The sequence below is a fragment of the Mytilus californianus genome, unplaced genomic scaffold (genome assembly GCF_021869535.1).
Source record: "Mytilus californianus isolate M0D057914Y unplaced genomic scaffold, xbMytCali1.0.p SCAF_7, whole genome shotgun sequence".
NCBI classification, from domain to species: Eukaryota; Metazoa; Mollusca; class Bivalvia; order Mytilida; family Mytilidae; genus Mytilus; species Mytilus californianus.
Genome location: NW_026262723.1, coordinates 104,645,889 through 104,672,957, shown reverse-complemented (window position 1 = coordinate 104,672,957; position 27,069 = coordinate 104,645,889). Strand labels below are relative to the sequence as shown.

The window sequence follows — 27,069 nt, the reverse complement described above, 5'->3', positions numbered from 1 at the left end:
CACGTACATCAATAATAAACAATTGCTAAGCATTACTGAACTCAAGCACGCATACAGAACCTGCTGATATGAAATAATGCCGCCCTTCTTGCAATAGCGATGGTTTCTATGTATCAGGCGTTTTTACTCTCGCAGGTTTTCCTTTGAAATCAAACGATCAGGAGAGATACTCCGCGTATTCCATGATCTTGATGAGCACCATGATGTACTGATAGCTAAAAAAGGCTTTGCTTCACTGTTTTCCTCAAAACTACAAAATTCGGTGAGTCAAAACATATATTTGTTAGTAAGCTTTCATTAGACACTGGCTTTTCTAGAGAGGCTTTAAAAAGCAAACAATTTATTTATATGCAAAAGTTCAAACAAAGTTCAAATAAATAAAGGTTAGATAAACTTTTTTTTATAATTTTTTTTTATTTTATAAGCAACTAAGGTTACTACTCCCTCACGCAGAATTGACCTTTGCGCTTATATACATGTATATATATATATATATTCATAAATGTATAAGATATTCGGTAGGTATAAGGTTAAACACAATCAACGTCGTCATGATTCTGTACACGACTTTTGGTTTACGCGTTCCTGATGAAGGTAAATTCAGAAAATCGTGTCATTTTCATTGTTGAACCTTCGTCTTGTACATTCCTTTGTACAGTAATGAAAAATTGGAAAACGATAATAGGAATTAATCCCAATTCAGTTTTTCCTGTAAAAATGTATGACTAATCATCCGTCCAATTTGCGTCAATTCTAAAATGAGGAATGATTCCTTCAAGGCTGAAAAGGTAGACACTTGTATACTATTGTACAAAAAAAGGACTTACATTGTATGAGTGCTCACTAATCTTTGCTTTTTTTTTGTTCCCGCGACTGATGTTATCCACGCAGATAAAGCCCGAACAACATTGCATATGTGTGTGTAAAAACGCATCAAAAATACCAGGCTTATAAATTTGGTACACGCGTTTTGTCTACAGGAGACACATCAGTGGCAGTCGAATGAAAACAGTTAGAAGGCCAGATCAAAAACAAAGTTGAAAATCAGTAACAACCAAAAATTCCGGAAAGTTGTGTCAAATACGGCTAAGCAAATATATTCCTGGAGGTAGACAACCCTTTGTTTTTTTAATAATTCAACATTTTATAAACAATAAGTTTACATACATGTCATCACAAAAATCACATTACAGAAACTGTTTGATAAAGGAGTAAGGTATCGACCATTCACTTGGAAACTCAACATATACACCCATGACAGGAACAAAAGAGAAAATCCTGCACAAATATAGGTCGGTTCAATTTTCCTTTTGGAATTTCAACTATAGATGAACAACTGGATCTTCCTACTCTGTAGTGGATAACAAAATTATATAAATGTCCTTTGAAACAACGTTTTAGTGTTGGGTCTGTCAAGTGATCCACGAAACCTAATTTCAAAGTATTAACATTAATGTTTTAACAGGTGGACCCGGGCTTCAGAGTTACTATGAAAAAAACCTTTTCTAGGGGAGGAAATAGATTTGGATACAAAACAATTCTAACAATCTGTAAGAGTATATACAATATAAGTCTCCTTCGTCTTGCAATAATAAAAATATGTTTTACTTCTCTATCCTTTATACTATTATTCCCGTATTATCTAAATTTATTATTATATAATAAGATTAAAAGGATAAGTCAAACTGTGTTTCTTAAAAAAATGAATGGCCAACGTAGATACAAATGTCGTGATTTAGGAAGGAATTAATCATACTTTGTATAAAACAATAAAAAAAAAAATCTGATGCTTACAATTTTTTTTCTGAAATAAAAATCATCGACATGCTTGATTTATGTATTGACACTTATTTTTTACGTTTGGATGACGCGTTTTAAAATAAAGTATCGGCTTTTATTGGAACCTACTGTGATCCTCTCTTTGTCGAGTTGTGCAAATATTCATATGAGGCACAGCTTCTGAAGAAGAAGGAAAAGCATTGTTCCTTAACAGCATCCCTTTACATAGATGATATCAACTCACTATTTTGGTAACTATGTTGGATGCATCCATCCCCTCGAACTTAAAACATAGGATACCACAGATACAAACAATTCTGTCTCATATATAGACCTCAGTGCCCCGGCACGGCTGTGATCAAAACTTTTCGAGAAAAGGGATGATTTCAGATTTAAAATTGCAAACTTCCAATTTCTATGTAGCAACATTCCAGTATGTAGCTTTCAGTTGTATCTGGGCTTGCTTTACGTATCGCGATTTCCATGATAAAGGGTTGCTGCTTTCAAGGAAGCTATAGAACAAAGGGTTCTACAGGTAAAGATGAAGCCATCTCTCCGGAAGTTTTTCGAACAACAACACGAGTTGGTTAACCTTTATGGAAATTCCGTACTTTTTTCCTAGTTTGTTATATCACCGAATAAGACCTAACCTTTCGGAGCACCTAATGTCATCCTCGTTTTTTTTTGGTAGAGTTCGTGTTTTTTTGTCTTTGGTTTTATATGTTGTATTTGTTTTTCGTCGTTTTCTGGGTTTTGCAAATCTTTCCAAGTTTCTCTTCTACGTGTGAGTTCAATGTCCCTTTGGTATCTTCCGTCTCTATTTCAAGAAGAGATCATCTACTTATACAAAATTACCTTCATTTGCACTAAGTTTAAACTGGTTGTAAATAAATAAGCTCCTTTGTTCACTTTGTTTAGAACTCTTATCGTTTGTAATCGGTTTGCATAACATTCGACCTATGCCAACATATTCTAAAACACGTTATACTTACAGTGTCCTAGCTATCATTGACAAATGGGTCAGAAGATATCTGATGAATATGCCAAAATGAATATGAATGAATATATTGCAGAAATATTTTCCTATCTTTTTTAAATTGATATTGATTTATAGCTTAGAGCTATGATCTATGAAAAAAGGATTAATTTCAACTGTACTTTTAAAAACTACTCATCATTCTATATTCTGATTATTGTAAAAAATGTTGAAGAAATATGTACAAAGATCGAGATCAATCACAATCCCTTTTTGACGAAAAGAGACAAAATGAAAAACGTCAAATAATAAAACAATAAAATAATTCGAATACAAACTTAAAATTGAGCAACATGAACCACACCAAAACAAGTGAAATTAATTTCTCGTTCTTTGATGAGTAAGCAGTACCTTTTTCCACTGCAACTAGAATAAAAAGTAAAACAACAAAAATACCGAACTCAAAGAAGAATTCAAAACGGAAAGTCCCTTAACAATTGGCAACATCAAAAGCTCAAACGAATGGAAAAAAAACTGTCATATTCCTGACTTGGTACAGGCATTTCTTTATGTAGAAAATGGTAGACTAAACCTGAATTAATAGCTTGCTAAACCTCTCACTTGTATGACAGTTGCATAAAATTCCATTATATTGACAACAATTTGTGAACAAAACAAGCAGACATAATAGGTAAAAATGTCAAAAATAGGATTAGCAACATTGTGTTATAATCTTAATCACTATAAAAAATAAATATGTCAACAAAGAAAAACAAAATAAATTGGGAATTTTGACTGTTTATTAAATAAAACGCTTCCACCAAACGTAATTAATATGGTTGTAAATTAAAAAGGAAATAAGTATCAACCTTAGCACGATGTCAGGTCTAAGAACTGTTTTGTTAATTCAGAGTTGTTTTTTTACTAAGTATTAGTGTCCCTTCCTAAAACATGAAACAAAATAGTTGTATCTCATTTGGTTTGTCTTTTCTATCAAACAAAGTTTTACTATTTCTTTCAATCTATCATTAAGTTTAAAATTAGTAATACTAGTATAAAGGGTAGAAACCAAATGTGTTTGTACTATTCAACGATTAGAGAGAGAATTCGATTGTATTTACTCTAACTCGTATTTGAAAAATTAAGGTATTCACATCTTTTCCACATATAAAAAAGAAGATGTTGTATGATTGCCAATGAGACAACTCTTCACAAGAGACCAAATGACACAGAAATTAGCAACTATAAATCACCGTACGGCCTTTAACAAAGAGCAAAACCCATACCGCATAGTCAGCTATGAAAGGCCCCGAAATCACAAATGTAAAACAATTCAAACGAGAAAACTAACGGCCTATTTTATGTACAAAAAATGAACGAAAAACAAATATGTAGCATAGCAACAAATGACAACCGCTGAATTAATGGCTCCTGACTTGGGACAGGCATTTACATACAGAATGTGGCGGGGTTAATAGATATAAGAAGACGTGGTATGAGTGCAAATGAGACAACTCTCCATCTAAGTCAAAATTTATAAAAGTAAACCATTATAGGTCAAAGTACGGTCTTCAACACGGAGCCTTGGCTCACACCGAACAGCAAGCTATAAAGGGCACCAAAAATTACTAGTGTAAAACCATTCAAACGGGAAAACCAACGGTCTAATCTATATAAAAAACGAGAAACGAGAAACACTTATGAACCACATCAACAAACGACAACTACCGAACATCAGATTCCTGACTTAGGACAGGTGCAAACAATTGCTGCGGGTTTAAACGTTTTAATGGTACCAAACCTTCACCCTAATCTGAAACAATAGTGTAACATCACAACATAGAAAAACACACTATAAAATATCAATTGAAATGGCTTAACTCAATCAAAAGACATATTAACACCAGTGAACATACACTGTACAAATAAATATGATCTATGATACAGTGTAAAAACAAAATAAATAAACTAAGGGAAGCATTAAACAAGTATGTGGGATCCTAACTCTCCCCCTAACCTGGGACAGTGGTGTAACGGTACAACATAAGAACGAACTATAAAAATCAGTTGAAAAAGGCTTAACTCATCAGAAAGACACAAATAGAAATACAAAAACACAGAGTGGACGTGGCCGGGTACTTGTACATCCCAACAACAAAAAAGACACTAAGTACAGATCTGAGAGTACTCGCAGTTATTGACAGCAAGTTCAAAGCCAATAACAACTAATAAAAAAAAATCATGCATCTAAGACTAGATAGCCTATTAAGTATTTTCAAGGTAACCTTGAAACCCCGTTTTACGGCTGACAAAATAGAAATTATTGATTTAGAAAAATGTTATGTGGAGTTCTTGGCAGACAATAAAATCCAATTAAGTATCTAGTATATAATTCTGATTTGTATCAACGATCTCACAACATTAACCTATTCAGAAAGAGTTTCAACGTCTTCATTTTGACGGTTTGTTTATTTTCTGGTCAGAGCTGTTCGGTATATAATATAAAAATAAGAATATGAGCATGATTGCCAATGAGACCACTCTCCATCAGCGACCAAATGACGCAGAAGGTTAGCAACTATAGGTCAACGAACAGGTCTTCCATTTGATGCATGAGTATCTTTAAGTTTTGTTATCAGTTAATGGGTTTAGGGTCATGCTATTTTACCTCTTCGTCCAACAGATTTCATAGAGATTTTTTTTATTTACAGTGTTAATGTAACCAGCTACACCATGGCCAGTAGGAGTGCATATGAATGGGGAAATTATTATTTTTATCATCTGTTTTCTCATGTTCCCTGGTTTTTAAACATATTGTTAGATATATGACCTTGGAGATGCTTTTCTAATCGACGCACCTGGTTTTCAATCTGTTTTGTATGAGTTCATGTGTAACTGGAATTACACTTAGAATGGCGTCGTAGAGTTCCCTCTTTGGTGGGGTTCGTGTTGCTCAGTATTTAGTTTCTATGATGTGTTTTGTATGCTGGTGTTTGTCCTTTAGTCCGACTTATGAGTTTGATTTAACCTTTGGTATCTGTCGCCTCTCTTAAACATTTACTTTTCGGAATTTTGTTTTTGCGTCGTAACGGGTATAGGCAGCGGCCGTAATAAGTCAAATTGATCGAGAGGTAAAGCTAATTTTTGACTTCATTACATTGAAATGGTTTACGTTGTTATGTCAAAATAGACGCGATCAATTTGAAAATAGATATGACTTGGTTTTTTTTTATGGTTTCAGAATAGTGATGTTGCAAGTGAATGGGCTTATCAAACAACAGAACATGGAAATGAAGGTAAAAAAATTTAATATTGTTATCGCATTTCTTTAAAATTGCTCACTTTTTTTTCTGACAGTCCAGTTGATAAACTTCGTATAAAGCATTTTGCAGCAATCTAAAATTTATGACCCGCCTTATCCATCAAAGTTATTTGAATAGCTAAATAATAGATAGATATAAGAAGATGTGGTATGAGTGCCAACGAGACAACTCTCCATCCAAGTCACAATTTGTAAAAGTAAACCATTATAGGTCAAAGTACGGCCTTCAACACGGAGCCTTGGCTCACACCGAACAGCAAGCTATAAAGGGCCCCCAAAATGACTAGTGTAAGGGAGCTACCATTTGATTTTTATTGGGGGGCTAGGATGAAATTTAAAAAAAAAGGCAGGACAGAAGTTTTGAGAAAAAAAAAAGGGTAGGATGAGCAACTTGCCAAGAAAAAGGCAGGATGAAAAATTATGTATAAAAAGTCAGGATAAACTAATAAAAAAAAGGCAGGACCGAATAAAGTGAAAAATAAAAAGGCAGGACCGAGATTACAACTAAAAAAAAAAAATGCAGGACACAATTTTTCATCCTAGCCCCCCCCCCCCCCCCCCCATAAAAATCAAATGGTAGCCCCCTAAAACCATTCAAACAGGACATTTTTAATTTTTGATTTTTAATTTTGAAGTAGGGACAGTTGATCGTATATGAATATTTAAGGGGAACATTGCAAAACAAGGCAGCCATCTTTGGAATTTGTTATTGCAAGAAGTGTTAGTGTCTTAATGAAATATAGAAGAAAAGCTTGAATATATTTGTGATCATTATCTTCAAAGTAAAATAACAAAACTACCAAACTACAAAAATTCAAAACGGAAAGTTCTTTATCAAATGGCAAATCAAACACATCAAACGAATGGAAAACAACTGTCACATTCCTGACTTGGAAGAGCAGGATCTGCTTACCCTTCCGGAGCACCTGAGATCACCCCCAGTTTTTGTTGGGGTACGTGTTGCTTAATTTTTAGTTTTCTATGTTGTGTTTTGTGTACTATAATTGTTTGTCTGTTGGTCTTTTTCATTATTAGCCATGGCGTTGTCAGTTTATTTTCGACTTATGAGTTTGAATGTCCCTCTGGTATCTTTCGCCTCTCTTTTGGTAGAGGCATTTCCTTATGTTTTATAATCTTAATTACTATAAAAACAAACAACTATGTCAACAAAGAGAAACAAAAAATGGCAAATGGACACTCTATAGACAAAGCACATAAGCAAAAATGAAAGACAAGAATACAAAAAATGACCACAGTACAATAACACAATGGCGGGATGTATAAATACCGAGCCACGCCTTAAGGATATTACCATAAATGGACTAACAGTGACCTATAGTTGTTAGTTTCTGTGTCATTTGGTCTCTTGTGAAGAGTTGTCTCATTGGCAATCATACCACATCTTTTTTTATATAAACAATAAAGGTTAAATATATTACAAAGACAAATAAAAAGAACACCGTAACACGTAATTAAGATGACAAACAACGTCAGTACCTAAACTCTATACTTAAAGACCATCATGTGAAGTTGATACGGAATATTTATCATCAAGGTCTTGGTATCTTCCGATGAAATTTTTTAGCTCACCTGGTCGAAAAGGGCCAAGTGAGCTTTTCTCATCACTTGGAGTCCGTCGTCCGTTGTCCGTCGTCGTCCGTTAACATTTACAAAAAACTTCTCCTCTGAAACTACTGGGCCAAATAAAACCAAACTTGGCCTAGGTCATCCTTCGGGTATCTAGTTTAAAGATGTATCCAATGACCCCGCTCATCAACCAAGATGGCCGCCATGGCTAAAAATAGAACATGGGGGTAAAATGCAGTTTTTGGCTTATATCTCTGAAACTTAAGCATTTAGAGCAAATCTGACATTGATTAAAAATGTTCATCAGGTCAAGATTTATCTGCCCTGAAATTTTCAGACGCATCAGACAACCTGTTGTTGTGTTGCTGCCCCTGAATTGGTAGTTTTAAAGAATTTTTGCAGTTTTTGGCTATTATCTTGAATATTATAATAGATAGAGATAAACTGTAAACAGCAAAATTGTTCAGCAAAGTAAGATCTTCAAATAAGTCAAACATGACCAAAATTGTCAATTTTTCACAATTTTTCGTAAATTTTTGTAATCTTTTACAAAAGTCTTCTCCACTTAATCTACTGGGCCAAATAGAATTAAACTAAGCCATAATTTTCAATAGGGTATCTTGATTGAAAAATGTATCCGATGATCGTGTCATCCAACCAACATGGCCGCCATGTCTAAAAATAGAACATAGGGGTTTACTATAGAAGTCTATGGGAAAATTGTAAAAAAAACAATTTCAAATGGTCACAACTTGAAAACTAATTTAAATAATGATAAGGGGTCTTCAGTAACTATTATAAGACTACAATGGGATGACATGCTTTCAATTTAACTACTGGGCCGAATTAAACCAAACTTGGCCTCAATCATTATTAGGGTATCTAATACTATTTATTATGATTTTAACCTTATTTTACATGATTTCCAAAACCACAGTAGATACAGGTGAGCGATACAGGCTCTTCAGAGCCTCTAGTTTATAAAAAGGACGAGACGTTCTTTAACATAACCCTGGTTCATCAAATTTCTGCTCAAACACTGGTGACGTTTTATGAAGTCTGAGTAGCAGCTGTAAGCTCTTGAATACCGAATGAGTTGGGAAATGTATATCATATATGCAGGCGAAGTTGGTATATTGCTGCTAAGGAGGAAAAAGGGGGGGGGTATATTATTGGAACCCAATCCTTAGAAAAGTTTGGATTATTAATCAGTGGAAAGAACATCATCCGGCAATATATCTGAATGTGAAATTACTTGAAATGATCTGGCTTCTTTCGTCTTCTTGTTTTTGAGAACTGTCTGAAGGAACTGCAACTCAGATGAAAATTGGAAGAGGTCGGCAAGGAGAGGCGCACACTGACTTTGTTCCCATAGGAATGCCCACAATTTGTTGAAACAGTCTACCTCCGTATTCAACAAATATGCTGTTAATAAGAAACTCCAAATTACTAATGTCTTGTGAACACCTGAAAAATATTTTTTGACAGCTCCGTAATACCACTTTATGATTTCTGGAACGGAATGGACGGAATATATATAACTATATACTCCTTAATGATATGAATGAAAAATGAGTTTTAAACTAAAAATAAGGAAAAAAATGATTGCCAATGAGACCACTATCTATCAATCTAAAATGACGCAGAAGTTAGCAACTATAGGTCAATGTACGGGCTTTAATAATGTGCAAAACCAAAACCATATACAGTCCGCTATAAAAAATCAAAAATGTTGCCAAACATGACAATTTTAGTGTAATTATTGACAGTAGCATTTGTCATATAAACCTATCTCCATTTTGATTAAAAGTGGACATATAACACTATAAGATTTACACGACGATACGTCTTTCTTTATTTTATATGAATAACTTATGTACACCATTGCTAAAAAAAATATCACGACAGCTGCAGCTGAGGCAGACACAGTATGGTTCGTCGATCAGTAATTCCCATTTCCCTCCCCTTTAGCTCTTTACCCCTTACTTCTTGAGACTGCAAAGAGCGCGAGTTTGTGTATTAAAGTGAGTTAGTTGTCATCAATAGATTATCATTAAACTGAAAAAATAATACACTATTAATATATATCAAAAACTTTTATTGAATCTATTAGGGCTCATTTCACTACAACTACAATCAGAACACATGTTGCGTTTTGTCATTTGACAAGGATTTGTCGGGCAAGTTTCAGAGCACTATGATTATCATGACTATGATCACATGTTGCGTTTTGTCACTTGTCACTTCTAGTTAACATAATATTTCAATTTTAACATGTTTAATATGAACACAATAATTTTTAATTGTAGTCGGAAGTGTAGCTGTCCTGATCAAATCATAATACGCATGGGTCTCTTTGAAATAATTATGCCTGCCTCTTGAGAACTTACAAAATATACAATGACTGAGTTAATGTTATGCATAGATGTCATATAATAATAAACAATATAGGATCATCGGAACCTTCAATATTTTTATCTCAAAAATATATTGTATATAACTGCTGCAGCTATTGAATCTTTTTATTGAACAAATTACATGATATGGACATGATGGAATACAGAAAAAAATTTGCTTCTTTAAGGTTCATCATAACAAATGGACAAAAATGGCTGTATATCCACCTCAAAAACTACTCTGAGTACAGACTAACCTGTGCAGTTGGAAAAGTTTTAATGCCTGGCATCCACTAGATATATAAAAGTTAAATTTATTTTGAGCTTCAGGAAGATAAAATCTTTTTTGGATTTTGATGGGCATTTTTTTTCATTGCTGCAGAATATGTAAAAATAATCTAAGTTGGGATATATTACTTTGAGATCTTCTTTATAATTCAGCACTCCATCAACATACTGATGATAACGTGCCGGGCACTGATTTTACTATGCCGGGCGTGTGTGGGATCTAATTTTTATTTACAGTGAATAATATACAAAAATAAAAATTTTAATTTCTTTTTCTTCTGTTTTTGTACTATACATTTTGGTTAAAACTATATACATTGCTTGGAATCTGTTCTCGGAAACTTTCAAGAGTAGTACATTGAACTGCAGTTACTGGGAGAAGGTTCCATTGTAAGATTGTTCTTGGGTAGAATGAGTACTTGTATAAGTCTTTAGTGGTTTGTATGGGTCTGAAAGAATAAATATGTGAATGTTGTTGTGTTCTTGTATCGGATTGTGTGAGTAGATCTGTCGGGTATATGGCTACAAGATGATGTATGATTTTGTAGAAGAAGATGATGCGTGTTCTTATTCGCCTTTTCTCAAGAGTTGCCCAATTTAGTGTTTGCAGCATTTCAGTGACTGAGCTGGTGTTATGGTATCTGTTGTATGTGTACCTCGCTGCTCTGCGCTGGACCATCTCAAGTTGGTGTGTTTGTGATTTGGTATGTGGGTCCCAGACGCAGCTGCTGTATTCTAGCTTTGGTCTTACAAGTGCTATGTATGCTTTTTCTTTACCTTTAAATTTCTTTTAATGAAGTTCAGCTTTTGTGTGGCTGCAGCTGTGATGTTGTTTACATGCTTGTTCCATTTTAGGTCAGTTTGTATAGTAATGCCCAGATATTTTGTGGATGTTTCTTTTTGCAGTACATGTTGGTGGAGAGTATAGTCAAATTTTAATGGGTTTTTCTTGGTTGTTATCTGGAGGACTGAGCACTTGTCTGGATGGAATGACATGAGCCAGTCCTTCTCCCATTTTGCTGCTGATGTAAGGTCTTCTTGCAGTTTTTGTGTGTCTTCTTTGTTTCGTATTGTTTTATAAATTATACTGTCATCTGCAAATAATCTTAGGGTGCTGTGTTTGATGTATTCATTAAAGTCGTTGATATACACAAGGAACAGATAGGGCCCAAAACTGTTCCTTGGGGAACACCAGATGTTACGTTAATTTTGTCTGACTGAACACCATCAATAATGACTGTTTGTGTGCGAGATGTGAGGAAATCTTCTATCCATTTTAAGGTGTTGTGTTCTATGCCATAATATTTCAGTTTGTATAGAAGTCTTTTGTGAGGAACTTTGTCAAATGCTTTGGCAAAGTCCATCACAATTATATCAGTTTGAATGTTATTGTTGTTATTTTTTGCTAGTTCTTGAATGAATGATACTAGTTGAGTTTCACATGATCTAGATGCTCGGAATCTGTGTTGAAGGTCGTACAAGATTTTGTTATTTTCTAGGTGGTCCATCATACTACTGGCTATAATGTGTTCCATGATCTTACATAGTATACATGTGAGTGATATGGGTCTATAGTTTATTGCGTTGTGTTTATCACCTTTTTTAATAACAGGACAGACATTTGCATGTTTCCAATCTTTTGGGATTTTTCCTGTGTCAAGTGATTTTTGAAAGATGTAGGTGATTGCAGTTGAAATTTCACTACTAAGTTCTTTAAGTACTGTTCCGCAAATTTGATCTGGACCAGTTGCTTTATTAGGATTGATCTTGTCCAGTAATTTTATTACACCCTTCTTGGAAATGGTGATGTTGTTCATTTTTGGATAGTTTGATTTCCCTTTATCCGGAATAGATTCACTTGTTGTTTCTTCGGAAAATGCTTTTTGAAATTGACTATTTAGGATGTTAGTTTTGTCAGATGTGTTATCAGTTAGTTTACCATCTTTTCTAAGTGCAGCAATGCCTGTATTGTCATTTTTCATACTTTTGATGTATGTAAACAAGTTCTTAGATTGTTTTTTTCTGATGTTGTCGTCTGGTTCTTCTACTGGTAGGTCAAATATCATTTTTTCGATGTAATTCCAGTAGGCATTACGCATTTCTTTTTGTAATGTTCTTTTTAAGTTTTTGTATTTTTTCATTTGATCTGGACTGTTTTTGCTCTTTTTATGTAGTCTTTTAACTTTGTTTATCATGATTTTTAAGGTGTTATCAACCCAGGGTAGTTTTTTCTTGTTTGTGATTGTCTTCTGGGGGATGTTTTTCTTGACTGATTGAAGTAGCCTTTCTGTGAATGTATTCCATAGATCATCGGTAGATGAACTATGATAATGACCTTTGATTTCTTGTGTGAGTTTGTTCACATCTTGTTTGATGTTTTCCCAGTTAGCTTTTCTATACTGCCTAACTGGTAAGTTTTTCTTATGAGATGCTCCCTCTCCGGTAAAAAGTATTGATTGTCCTTGATTGACATAGACAATAGACAGACAATAGATATCTACACAACTATAGGTGAGTTAAAGGGTTTAACTGAGTGGACAGTATCAAAGCAATTCAGGTGTTTGTTTATTTTTACACCTTCTGCAGAAAGGAAAAAAAATGCCCATCAAAATCCAAAAAAGATTATATCTTTCTGAAACACAAAATGCATTTACCTTTTATATATCTAGTGGATGCCAGGCCTTAAAACTTTTCCAACTGGACAGGTAAACCTGTACTCAGAGTAGATTTTGGGGTGTAAATACGGCCATTTTTGTCCATTTGTTATGATGAACCTTAACTAGAATGAATTATGCAGTCTTTTAAAATACCTCCAATCTAAAAAGATACTGCCTAATGTTATTGTGATTGCCAATTAACTAACCCAAATGCAAAATTAATCAATGCAATTTCAGGAAGTGCTGCATGCAATAACCTATACTGCTATTAGAACTTCACATATGCAATTTTTATGAAAATATGTCTCAAATCATAAATATGATTTTTTTTTCAATTTTCTTTTTTATTGCAGGCCCTCACAATGCATCATACTCTGTCATTAAGACTGCAACAGGAATCCAGTTCAAGAAGTTCAGACACAGTACCCCAATTCCTAATGCAAAAGGTGTACATCAGAAGGTTCGTAGCAGAAATTTTATTGTCTTTTCCAGGGGTTCAAATTAGCAGTGGTCCGAGGTCCGTGGCCTTCCATTTAAGGGTTCAGACTTTCCCCAGCCCCCGGTAGTTAGTTAAACCCGATGGACTTTTGTATATTTGCAGGTTTAAAAGTTACAAAAACATAAAAATCTAGTATAGAAATAATCTTAAAACATACAACTTTAATGAAAGAAACTTTTGTGTTTGCTTAAACATGTTAAATTCTTTGCAATTGATTTGCTGTGAAGTCACATGACTGGTCGTTGTACAAAATACTGGGAAACTCGAGAATATAATGTTAAAACATAACTAGTAAATGGATGGAGTCTGTTTTGTTTTTGGGGTGACCTCTTCCAAAAGAAAACATGATAAAACGGGGGATACAACGGTGGTGATTGTGATTGATGAAATGGCTTAACTCAGCCTGAAAGACAGGATTTGACTAAAGACCAAGACCAAAAATATGACAGAGAAAAAACAAGAGCGTAAATCTTCCCCACACACAGTGAAAGGGAAAGTGCCTTGGTTTGTTGGACATGAAAACTTAAAACTTGTTCCCATAAAAAAAATCATGATGAAAAATTTCCACCCAGCATCTATATATCTTGCTAAAAAAGTGGTTAAAAGAAACTGACCCCAAGTTTGAAAACGAATTTGATGTAACTGTTATCTGACACAAAGTTAAGCAAGTGTGTTCTTAAGCAGCAATTGAAACCAAAACAATTAAAAAGGTACAAAGTGTTATTTAACACAGCGTATAAGTGTTGGAGAAAAGGGAAACCCTCTTATTACTGAATTTATTTAAGAAATAACCAAATTATATTTGAGTTATGAATTTAGTAGGTAATTATAGGTTACAATAAACAATTGAGTAATATGGGCACAGCCATTGTAATGCATCTTTGCTAGCCAAGGATTTTGATCCAGTCTCCTCCATTTTAGCTTTGGCATGTAAAGTAAGTAAAGACATTTTTTCCATTAATCACAGTTGTAACTGGCTGCAACCAATCAAAAAGTGTATTTAAAATATGAAAATTGTAAATGAACATGTACAGTTGCCACTGCAGATTGTACTACAAGTCTTTACCCCAAAACTTAGAACGATATTCTGTGACACTTAATCTTAATGAATTAATTGGAGGTCTTAAGTATGTTCCTGGTGCAAATGTTTGAATGTCAATGTATATTTGTGTTTTCTGCTTCAGAAATTTGTAAAACTGTTATGTAATGTAGATGAGTATGATTCAATAAAAAATGGAGGCTTCAACATTCATTGTAGTGGGTTGGAGGGCTACATTGTATGTCAGCTTACTCATGAAGGTTCTTTCAATTTAATTCAATTACATAGTTCAATGTTGGTATTCAATAAACTGCTACAGTATACATGCTTTAATGAGTTTTTCAAATAGTCTACAATACAATAATATACTCAAATCATGCAAACAGCACATTTTCAAAACACAATACCTGTTAAGATAATAAATGTAGACATTTGCAAGTGTTGTTTCAAGTGAGAATTTAGAACATGCATACATTAAATAGAAAGAACAACTGCATGCAAACTAAAGTGCTTGTTAGTATTTTAAGTTAGACTATTCTTTCATTATGAATTTAGGTTTTGCATTTTGATCATGATCTTGGAACAATTAAAAGAGTTGTGGTTGAAGAAGAATTTACATCTCCTCAGATAGCATCTGAGTAAGTTAGTAAAGGAACTTTAGATTCTATTTAAGGAAATATGACAACAATTTTCCCATAAACAACCATTTTAGCCAGATGCAGGCTAAAGACTAGTAAGTCCAACAATATCTGGAAAAGTGTTCCATTATTTACTAACTGGAATTTCAAAATTCTGATAAAAAGAATAATGCTAGTAGCAATGTTTACAATTGAAAAATGCCAAGAAGAGAAAGTAGAACAGGTGTATATAAATAGGAATTTATATCCTACACATGGTACTATGCTGGCAATCTTCTTAATATCTTTTGCATGGTAAGTGGTACAAGCATACAACAAATCAGTAACCAGGTTAGATATTTTCAGTAGAAGGCAATGGAAAAACTGCATCCAAATCTTACATGAATCATGATATTTGTCGAGCCGGAAACATTTTGTCACAGAAACAAGACATAACAATGCAATCAAATATAGTCTTGAGGGTTAAATTTTTTTTAAACATAAATAACTTTGTCAAACCTTCATGAAATTGTATGAACATTAGACAAAAGCTGTTTTTATGATCAAAAGACAATACTGAAGTAATGAAGAAAACATTGTTCAAAATGTAAGATCAAGTATATTTTATTCAGATATTTAGAAAAAATACATGAAAAAAGAAAGAAAAAGCATAGAATTCTGAAATTTTATATCCGTTAAATATTTGTCACCCATGAAGTTATTATCTATAGAAAATAGAATATGTTTGTTTTATAATTTAGGGATTTCATATTTTTGCAAATTCATATTATATTTATTTTCAGTTTTGATGCAGAAAAAGGCATGAGGAAGGTCAAAGCAGTTAATGACTTCAGTAATATGGGTAAGAAATTTTGCTTTAAAGAACAGCTTGTATACACTTTACTTTGTAAAATTTTGTTATTGGTTCAGTTCTAGAATTGAAAGGTACTTTCATAGTGTGAACATCAAATTAGAATTGTATTACTCTATTGGTTAGCTATTCATTTTAAGGATGTTGTTACCCAATCAACATTTTAGTATACTTTATAAAATATTACATAAAATGCATTAGAATTTGAAATGGTGAAATAATCTTAAAAACATATGTAGGACTCTGAACCGCGATGGTTTGATGCTGAAGTGTGTTTTTGATCACTCTGAAGTGTGATTGTGGCATTGTGACACTATCTTGTTGATAGCTACGCCTAAGTGTGAGGGTGGTAACGCTGAAGTGCAATGGTCGACAAAAACTACATTTTCAATGCTATTCATGTCGATGTAGAAGTCAATGTGTATGTTAGAAGCAGTTTTCCAGGTTTTTAAGTTAATGGGGGCTTATAAACTTAAAATACTACGAGAAACGGGGAGGATTGGTGGATAGGGGAAATTTTAACCTTCTGTAGCGAAATTTTTTCGAAATCTACAATTTTAAGTACGATGGAGCGTGACATTCTCTAAATACACACGGGTCCGCAGATAGACTCTCCGTATTATAATATTGCGGTAAACAAGGTACTCATGAGAGCAACAAAGTAAAGATAAAATGTTAATGCAGAATTATGTCTACATGTAGAAAATCAAAAAAGGAAGATCTCTCATTTAGTATGCCACTGTAATTAAGAACAGACGTAGACAATAATGAATGTAAATGAAGTACTAACTATAAAACAAACCTACATGTACTTTCCATAATAATTGAACATCTGTAGATTTTAAAATAGTCATCATGCGTCAAATAGACCTACGCACATCAGCGAACAAACTATCACACTTCGGCGTAGACCATCGCACTTCAGCGTGACCATCACACTTCAGCATCCCCATTGCACCTCCGAGTCCTACACATATATTTAGAAATTTATGCTTAGTACATTTTGTACCTCTTTTTTTATGGTACATGTACTGTAAAAATCAAGTTCACCTGATCAGTGAAAAAGTCTAGATATCTAAAAAATTTGACCTTTAGTACTTCTTGATTTTTATATCCCGGTTCAAAAGCATATATTAATGCATATGTCCAACCATGGCAAATTGTCTGTTTCCTTTGATGAATACTGAAACACTCAATGAAAAGGATGGAGCATGTATGGTGTATTAATGATAAAACGTAAATGTTTTGTTGGAGTTTACTTGTTTTCTTTTTATTTAATTTAAACAATTGAAAAGAAAATGATTCACTTAGGGCCCTTAAATTGGATAGATTTATCATATGTATTATCATTTTGGAAAAAAACTGAACAGTTTACTAATTTAGAAGAAACTATTACCTATCATGCCTATTCCTCTGTATAATCAAATGTCACGCGATGATTTAAAATTAGATATGATCCACCCTAGCACATTGTTAAGATGCCATTTTCACATATTTACAGAAAATCCAAAAATAACAGCTACCAACAAAGGAGAATTACAATTTTGGAAAAAAGAAAAAATCAAGGAAAAATCCTACAGACCTAAAGATGACATTGTAATCGATAGTATACACATTGGTAATGTAAGTATTTAAATGTTTAGATGACATTTTTACACATTGATAATATTTGTATTTAGTTGTGTGGATGAGATTGTTTCTAATAGTTAATTTGGTGGTCGAAAAGGGACTTTACCACACATATCCTTTGTTTCTTTAGATTTTTAATAACAACAGTATCATGTTTCACACTTGTCTTAGAAAATGTAGCCATATTTTTTTCCTTATTGTTTCCTTGTCTTTTTGGAATGAGCTTTTTATAGAAATGCAGTGGTTAAAATGATATAAGAATAATTCCCTGAATGAAAGGAGAGGGTTCCAGAGTATGGAAATAATTATGAAAACTCCCATTTTCTCATTCCAGATATGCATAAACTAATGTAGATTTGTTTTTATGCCCCCACGACAAAATGTCAAGGGGCATATTAATTACCCCTGTCCATCTGTCTGTTCCGTTCCTTAGTCGGTCTGTCCGCCCGTCCGTCCGTCCGGATTAGGATACATTGTTTGTCCGGCAATCTCCTCATACAGTTTTGGAGGTACAACTTTAATATTTTGTATGATATTCATAATGAAGGTGTGCATGGCCACAGGATTTTGATTTTTTTTTAAAATATTCTGAAAATGACAGGTAGTTGGACTTAGTCATTTTTTTTGGTACTAGCTGCATAAAGATCATGATATTCATACACATAATGAAGGTGTGCATGGCCACAGGATTTTGATTTTTTTTTAAATATTCTGAAAATGACAGGTAGTTGGACTTAGTCATTTTTTGGGTACAAGCTGCATAAAGAGATCATGGTTTGTCCGGCTATCTCTTCCTACAGTTTTGAAGATACAGCTTTAATATTTTGTAGGATGTTCAAACACATAATGGAGGTGTGCGTGGCCACAGGATTTTGATTTTTTTTTCAAAGTTGATGTATTTCCTACTTATTTCTCAGACCATAAAATTCTTGCTATTGTTCGTCAGTAATTCAGTGAGTATATTTAAGAAAAACTTGTAGCCGACAGTATTCTTGAAAGTTGAAACCTTTTGGCTAGACATTCAGTCCTGCAAGTGTAGCCTATAGCATAAGAATAAAACATAGGTCATCATACATAGTGTTAAATTAATAAGTTCCTATGGTCAGACAGGGGCATCATTTGTGTCTTACAGACAGCGTAACAATTTCAAGTTGTATGCCAACATCACTGTTTGTCAAATTTAAAATATGTGGAACTATACTCATGCATATGGCAGAGCAGAAAAGGGGGGCATTGTCCATATCTAGTTTATGAATTAGTTACACTGGTTGACCCGAGGTCAATGGACGTGTATAACATCATTGAACAGTCAGTTCTTACTGTGATGTAATAAAATAAGCATTGTGACTTAGAAATTGTATGGGAAAGTCCATGGATTTAAAAGTTGTCTATTTGTGAGGTATGTCTGTGATTTCTGTGCATTTCTTACAATAGTTTTCAATGTTTGTTTGAATCTGATATTTTTTTCAGTACCAGAGAAAGGAGTACAACGCCCAAAAACTTGCCAAACTGAAAGGCACAATTAAAAGCAATTTAATCTGTATTATAACTGAACCAGAAAAAGGTTTGTATGTACACATTACAATTGCAATAACAGAAATGGTTGTATATTAGTTAACCCTTCGTTCCTCAATCTCTGCACTGGACTCCAATCTTAATGGACTAGGATTGTCAGTTTTCCTACCAAAGGTCGGTGGTTCTCTCTGGGTACTTCGGCTTCTTCCACCAATAAAAACTGACTGCCACGAAATAGCACAATAGTGTTGAAAGTGGTGTTAAACACCAATCAATCCTCCATCTCTTTTCAATCTTAGCATCTCTTCATAGACAATTATTCCTTATTTATCCTAGTATAAATCTTTGTAGTTTGATAAATTGTTAGCATGATTTTACACTCCCAAATTTGTGTTTTTTTTCGCATTATCAAATTAAGTACTATGAATAATCCATTGACGTAGATCTAGTATATGGTTGTTTCAATATGAATAAATGGCTATGTTCAATGGATTTTGAATTTATTACATTGTTCTGTAATTCTATATTTTCTTATTAGTATGATAATAAGAAGATGTCATATGATTCCCAATGAGAAAACTTTCAATCAGAAACCAAGCAATGTAGATGTAAGCAACTACAGGTCACATGCCTACAGGTCACCTGCATACAGCATTCAAAGTTTGTTTATTGAGAAGAACTAAAGTTGTACTATTGATAAATGGTTTGCTGCTGCATTAGTATTGTTGTATTATAGTTACAAGCATTACAATGTTTTGTCCCCATAGACATGCTTTACTGACTTTAAGAGCTTTTATAGATTTGAAGTATGAAGCTTTGTTATCAGGAACACATCTGAAGAAGTTACTTTCAATGGAATCTATGGTATACTGCTTCCTTGGATTTTAGATGCAAGCAGATTCAACATTTTACTTGAACAGAGATTACCTTATCAATATTTAAATACATTTGGATTATGTGTTAACATAAAACTACTTTACTAGTTCAGGGATCAATAGCACATTAACATTGGTGTTCTGATAATAATTTTTTTTTACAGTGCTCCTATATGGACATGTTAGCCCCATTTACACCAGCTAAATTTTAGTTCAGTTTTTAAAGGAACATGGAAATCAATTGTAAAAAAATACATCACACATTAAAATTCATTGCCAAAGTGTGATTGCCTGAAATACCGTTAACCAGTTTGTCATTGAGACTGTCCACTTGATAAAGGTAATTGTAACCAGTTTTTTTTGTGTCAAAACAGGATGACAAAACACTAGTCTGAAACCATGAGGTCTCATCTAAAAATTACAATGATGTTTGTCTATAAAACTAATTTGACTGTTAAAAGTTTTTAAAAACTTTAAGCCATGTTGTTTTCAGGTGCATGCTATAAAAGAATCTAAATATGAAATTGATTTCAATTTGCAGGATCTCCCAAGGTAGCTCCATGTTTCCAAAGTATGTTAGAAGCTTTAGCATTATTGCCTGATAGTGATCAAAAGGAACTGGCAAAAGAATACTTTATCCCTTCAAGATCTATGTAAGTTTTAAATTTATTAGTCAAGCCATAAAATTTAAGAATTTGATGAAGATTAGATGTTTATTATCAAATAGTTAATTATTTTAGCCACTTTTGAAAGACCGTCAAATTTGAACTGGTATATAAAATCAACTAAAGTCTTGGTAAATTTTTGTATACTGCACTTAGAATAAGAATAGAGCTATACTTTTTATTAAACTTTATTTTGTTTAACAAAAGAATAGGAAGATTGTAAGGGAAATTTCCCAAAGCAGTTTCAAAAAATTACTATTCAAGCAAATGAATCCACAGTCATATTCAAGAGACCTTTTGACATTAACTTTGTTACTTTGTTGGATAATTTGTCATAATCTCTACCATCGTGATGCTTTAACAATCTTTGAAAGAGTTATGAGACTTTCACATTTTTTTTTAACTTTCGTAACACTATGATTCCTTGTGAACAAAACTCCCTTGAGACTGCCAGAGAGATTTTTACTTGGTGTTATTCTGTTTCAGCATATGAAGTCCACCATACTAAACTGTTATTTTGATTTAGGCCAATTTCCATTCGTATTTCAGAACTAAATATTCCTAATTGATATTACTATATGAAGAGTTGATCATAGTTTTTTTCTGTTTATGAATCAATTCTACTTGTAACCATCCATTTAACATGTTTAAAAGAAGAACATTTTATTTTTTTTGGACAAAAATATTTAATACAAAAAATAATGTTTTATTTTTTCATTTAAGAAATCAAGAGGAAACAAAGATTATGATAGATGCCTTTGCCAGTCTGTCTACAAATCTAAGCCAGATATTGTTAGCCAAATTCATCGTTTACTCTAAAGAACCAAAACCTGTATTTGTTATGAGATTGTTGTCACATATACCTACCATCGGAAAACCACCTCATCAGGTAGATAAACATATTTTTCCAAACCTCAATTTAAGTTTTTAAGTTTTTTCATTCTTTTTATGTTATGTTTTTAACCATATTATCTGTTTTCTTATAACAATTGATTTTCCATTGCAGAACTTTAATACTCCCCCTCTAGGAGTGAGGTCTAATAGCCCCCCTCTAGAAGTGAGGTCTTATACTCCCCCTCTAGGAATGAGGTCTAATACTCCCCCTCTAGGAGCAAGGTCTAATACTCCCCCTCTAGTAGCGAGGTCTAATACTCCTCCTCTAGAAGCGAGGTCTAATACTCCCCTCTAGGAGCGAGGTCTAATACTCCCCATCTTGGAGAGAGGTCTAATACACCCCCTCTAGGAGTGAGGTGTCATACCCCCTTCTAGGACCAAGGTGTAATACTCCCCCTCTAGAAGTGAGGTCTAACACAACCTCCTCTAAGAGTGAGGTCTAATACTCCCCCTCTAGGAGTGAGGTATAATACTCCCCCTCTAGGAATGAGGTCTAATACTCCCCCTCTAGGAATGAGGTATAATACTCCCCCTCTAGGAGCGATGTCTAATACTCCCCCTCTAGGAGTGGTGGTCTCATACTCCCCCTCTAGGAGCAAGCTCTTATACTCCACTTCTAGGAGCAGGGTCTAATACTCCTCCTCTTAAGAGTGAGTTCTAATGCTCCCCCTCTAGGAGTGAGGTCTAATACCCCCTCTATAAATGAGGTCTAATACTCCCCCTCTAGGAGTGAGGTCTAATACTCCCCCTCTAGGAGTGAGGTCTAATACTCCCCCACTAGGAGTGAGGTCTAATACTCCCCCTCTAGGAGTGAGGTCTAATACTCCCCCACTAGGATGTTGCAATAGGTTGAAATTTTTTCACCAGTTGATTTTTTGAATGGATAATTTCAATTTGCAACATGAACAGATGAAGAGTCCCATTTGAAAAAAAATTTCTGTAGACCAAGTAAATGATTTGAGTTTGAGGTTGTTGTTGGTTTTTTTTTTACATCTGACAAGATTTTATTAATTCAAGAATCTCCAGATATATGCAAAAACAGATTGTACTTTTTAGATATACATGCAAATAAATAAACCTTGCGTCAGAATTACAATATTTTTGAAGGCCTGTCTGGATCATATATGCATGCAGGATTTCAGGTCTATATGCTTCAGTTTGTCTTCCCTTAGCTTTTAGATGTTTAAAAGTTTCAGGTTTAAGAGAATTTGTTTGTGTTTTGCGATTAGAGATTAATTACTTTTTAATTAAAGTTTCAAGGAAGAATGTTTACACAAAACATGAAAAATGCATTCAAATCTAATTGGGTGTATTTCAATAAAAAAAAGAACAAGGCCATTTTTATGAACCATTGAATAATATAAACAGTACCAATTTCACTGCACCAGATGTGCATTTCAACAATTAATGTCCATTCAGTGATGCTTGAGGCCAAAATATTTGAAAATCCAAAACCTGATAGAAAGGTTGAATAGCTGATCAACCAAAAAGACCTAAAGTATAGCCAAAACTGGACAAGATATTTTTGAAGATGATATTTCTATACAGACCTGACAAAATTGTTTTGTATACATAAACTAATGATTTCTTTTTATTTTCCATTTAGAGTATTTTATCTGCCATCAAGGATCTGTGTTTCAACAGGAATACATTTCCAAAGTCATTATATACTGAAGAGCTATACCAAAAATCATTTCTTATTCTTGGTGCCATAACTAGTCAGTTGACAAAAGCTGGAGATCTGAAAATGGCATCAGAAATTACAGAAAATGTCCACCAGAAATTAGGATATCATGGTAATCTATTAATACTTCAAAACTATATCATTATTCAAAAAAGAAAAGTGGAAAATACCAAGGTACAGTTTTTTCTGTCCCTTAGGTCTTACATTTTTCTATTACTAGGAATTTTGTGTCTATCGTGTGTTATATGTTGTACTTGTCATTTTGGAAGATGAAGAACATATATATATATACAATATATGTACATTGTCGGAAAATATAAAATTTATTTGTATGAGCTTTAGAAACAGGACGAAAAGCAAGGCTCGCCGAGCTTTTATCCTGTTTCGTAGCGAGTACAATTTAATTTTATATTTTCCGACAATGTACATATATTGTTTTTATCCTGAAATTTACACCCAACACTTGAAACTTTAGTTGTTAAAATCTAAATCATTGTTTCAAATTTTTCAAAGAAATCGACATAGTTTAAATGCGTAGTACAAATAAAGCAAAAATTTATTTGTGTACCTGTTATTTGTACAATAGTTAGCTGATTGCAGGATAAATAAGATTAAGAGAGTTTTCAATTTGTCCATCAAACTTTGGCAGAAATGTTTTATGATGGGCCAATTTTGAAATTGCAAGGCTAAATTTTTTTTTGTTTTTATTATACTTGTTCAAATAGACTATTTTCATATTACCGACTTTTGACTCCGGATTATATAATTTGTCGACTGGTTACCTTGGACATCATGGTACCAAGTCAGGTAAGAGCAAGCTAAAGAAGTAAAACCAAGCTTTCAATCGGTACAATTTTGGGGGAAAATTACCTGGTTAATATTTTTTTTTCACTACAAAATCATCAGAAAACAGTAAACTTTCCCCTCAAATTTCACCGATTATATGTTTGATTTTACTTATTTTGGTTGTTCTTACTTGACCGAGTACCATGATGTCCAAGGTAACCAGTCGACAAATTATATAATCCAGAGTCAAAAGTCGGTAATATGAAGATAGTCTATTGAATCATAGTTTCAGAAATAAAGTATGTAGTATCGTCAATAAAATATTTTCTCTGGCAGAGGTTCTTTGTGATTGTAGTTAGTATATTTTCCTTATTTTTAGCCACACCAAACCATACATTGCTGGAGTATTAGGTCCTTTTGATACTGATGAGATGGAAAATTTGATCTTAAAAACAGTTCATATTATGGCACTTAACTGTCAAAATATTGTAATGATTAATGAACTTTGTTCCAGAATGATGTCCGACAGTTTTAATTTTGTAATGCTACATTAGCTAACATAACAGACAAAGAATTGTCTTTTTTTTTTTAAATCAGATATTTATGACCATTTCAACAATAATTTAACTACAATTTCACTTCTTGTTCTTTTTATGAATTTCAACACTTTTGCTTATTGTTTTTTCTAGATCCTTATAGCTACAAAGTAAAACGTGCTACACAGACAAGAAAACAACAGGATGTGCATGACCAGTGGAAGGTTGTTCTTCTGGAAACACTGGGCAATGCTGGAATGGACTCTTCCTATGAATATATTGTTTCTCATGTCAATGCAACAAATTCTCCATGGATTAAACGAGCTGGACTTCATGCTCTTAGAAAATATGAACATGAGATGGTAAATCTGGGAATGTTACAACATTGGTCAAGCTTTATAATATCAGGATCGATATTGAGAATATTTAAGCAATTTTATGCAGAGCTTTTCCCATAAAATTTGCTTATTTTACTAACAGTACATGATTTAATGTTAACATTACTATCACATGGCTTTTTACAAATCAGTAACCATTAACGAATTTCGCGATCCACTGATGATTGTGCAGCAAAAATGCATTTATTCTTATTTATTAAAATACAAACAATGTTATGTTTCTACAAGAACTTCCAAATATGCCTTGGCATGATATTTTTTAAATTTTAGAAGTATTGAATACTCATTTTGGAACTTTTTTTGCTATTATCTTTTATGTGAAAAATATTGCAGAATACGATACATAGGTATTATAATTTGGTTGCCATGACATAGTAAAATAATTAAATAAAAATTAAATGGTAGAATACATTATATGAATATATGTCTGTCATTACAGAACTATGATTTTTAAACTTCTACACAATCCTTCTTATGAAAATATTATCCACATTTTGCAAAATATCCTCAATGAATGTTATTTGAAAAAAAATGTTTTTTTTTAAATTACCAACAATATGACCATTTACATGACTACAACTACTTAGTGATTGGTAACCAGTTGTACAATAGAAATGCAACATTAAGATAAATTTGCCAAACTCATTTGATATTATAGAAGAATTTTAGTAGAATTATTACTTGTACCAGTGATAGCAAATGGTATTTGATGACCAATACAGACTCATTGGATATTTTTATTTTTATTTGTTTCAACAGGTTACTGATACCATGCTTAAAGCAGCTTTATATGATGAAGATGAAAATGTTCGACATGCAGCATTGTTGCTGTATCAAGCACATCCAAAATCCAAAATGATTTCCCCCCTTAATAAAAGGTATTGCAGAGTTATTGTTATTATACATGTCCATATTCCTTAAAAAAGTACTATACATTGTATTTTTAAATTCATATTCAAAAAAAGAGAAAGTTTTTGTTTGGGACGTTATTCACCCCATTATCCTTATAAGATGTGTATACAGGGATTAAGTATCCACAGACATTAAAGAACAATTTATACTTTTTTGCAAGTTTCCATAAAGTGGTATACACCTTCTTATATCATGAGGTACAAGTGGAGACTCCGAGGCTCGGACTTTAAAATTAGATAATTTAACTATCTCGATTGGATAAATCTGATAATCCACTGGTACCAATGTAAGAATCTATATTTATTACAGTGACATCTTATTTTATAAGTCAAAAGTATAAACTAAATAAAACAAAGGATTTACCAGATCAGAGAATTGGACAATAAACATGAATTTGTTTTAAACTTTGCCCTATTTGAATGCAAACAAACCTATCGTTTGAATAGCACTCTTGACAGGCTTCAAAAAGTACAAATATTTACATTGAATTATTTTTCAAATCCTCATATATTCAGTATATGACCTGTCTAAGAAATAGTGGCACACTATGAACAAGATGAACCTTCTGAGCTGTAGGCGATAGATTGATAGGTCATAAATATTGTTCTGTTCACTATTCATCACATATAATAAAAATGCATGTTTTTTGCAGGCGTCTAGATAATAGCAGCATTACTGATCCCTATTTGTCAAATATAGTTGAAGTTCAAGGTCACCATAGAATTAAGAGAGGATTCTGGGAAGGATTAGAATTCAGACTAGCAGCACCTAGTGTGGACTGGCAAATGAAAGTTGGAACAACAGCTTTAGGTGCATCCTTTGGTGTTGTTATTGAAAACTATTTGGACCTTAAAATTGGTAAGTTTCATGTGTACCTAAGCTAATTTTGACCTTGTATATATTATAACCTCTGTCTATTAGCTGTCTTGGTTGAGTACACTTTTAAATCATTGGGCAGAGCATAAATTTAGAAACCAGAGAATAATCCTTGACCCCATCTTCATGGTTCAGTGACTACTTGAAAAAAAAGTTAACATTTTTAGTATTCTTAATTTGTATCTTATTATGAGTGATAGGATAACTATATTTGGTATGTGCGTACCTTCCAAGGTCCTCATGCCTGTCAGACAGTTTTCACTTGACC

The 27,069-nt window shown here is 33.2% G+C and overlaps 1 protein-coding gene across 1 annotated transcript in view; it reads left to right on the top strand.

Moving 5' to 3' along the window:
* Positions 1-26,628, top strand: part of LOC127709613 (uncharacterized) — a 32,768-nt gene extending 6,140 nt beyond the window's left edge. The window contains exons 4-16 of the mRNA XM_052215216.1: positions 136-262; positions 5,997-6,051; positions 13,359-13,465; positions 15,099-15,181; positions 15,964-16,022; positions 17,533-17,654; positions 19,131-19,224; positions 20,592-20,703; positions 21,439-21,604; positions 23,216-23,405; positions 24,769-24,977; positions 25,773-25,891; positions 26,625-26,628. Coding sequence (XP_052071176.1) covers positions 136-262; positions 5,997-6,051; positions 13,359-13,465; positions 15,099-15,181; positions 15,964-16,022; positions 17,533-17,654; positions 19,131-19,224; positions 20,592-20,703; positions 21,439-21,604; positions 23,216-23,405; positions 24,769-24,977; positions 25,773-25,891; positions 26,625-26,628 — 1,447 coding nt within the window. The remainder of the gene's footprint in view (positions 1-135; positions 263-5,996; positions 6,052-13,358; positions 13,466-15,098; positions 15,182-15,963; positions 16,023-17,532; positions 17,655-19,130; positions 19,225-20,591; positions 20,704-21,438; positions 21,605-23,215; positions 23,406-24,768; positions 24,978-25,772; positions 25,892-26,624) is intronic.
* The last annotated feature ends 441 nt before the right edge of the window (positions 26,629-27,069 follow it).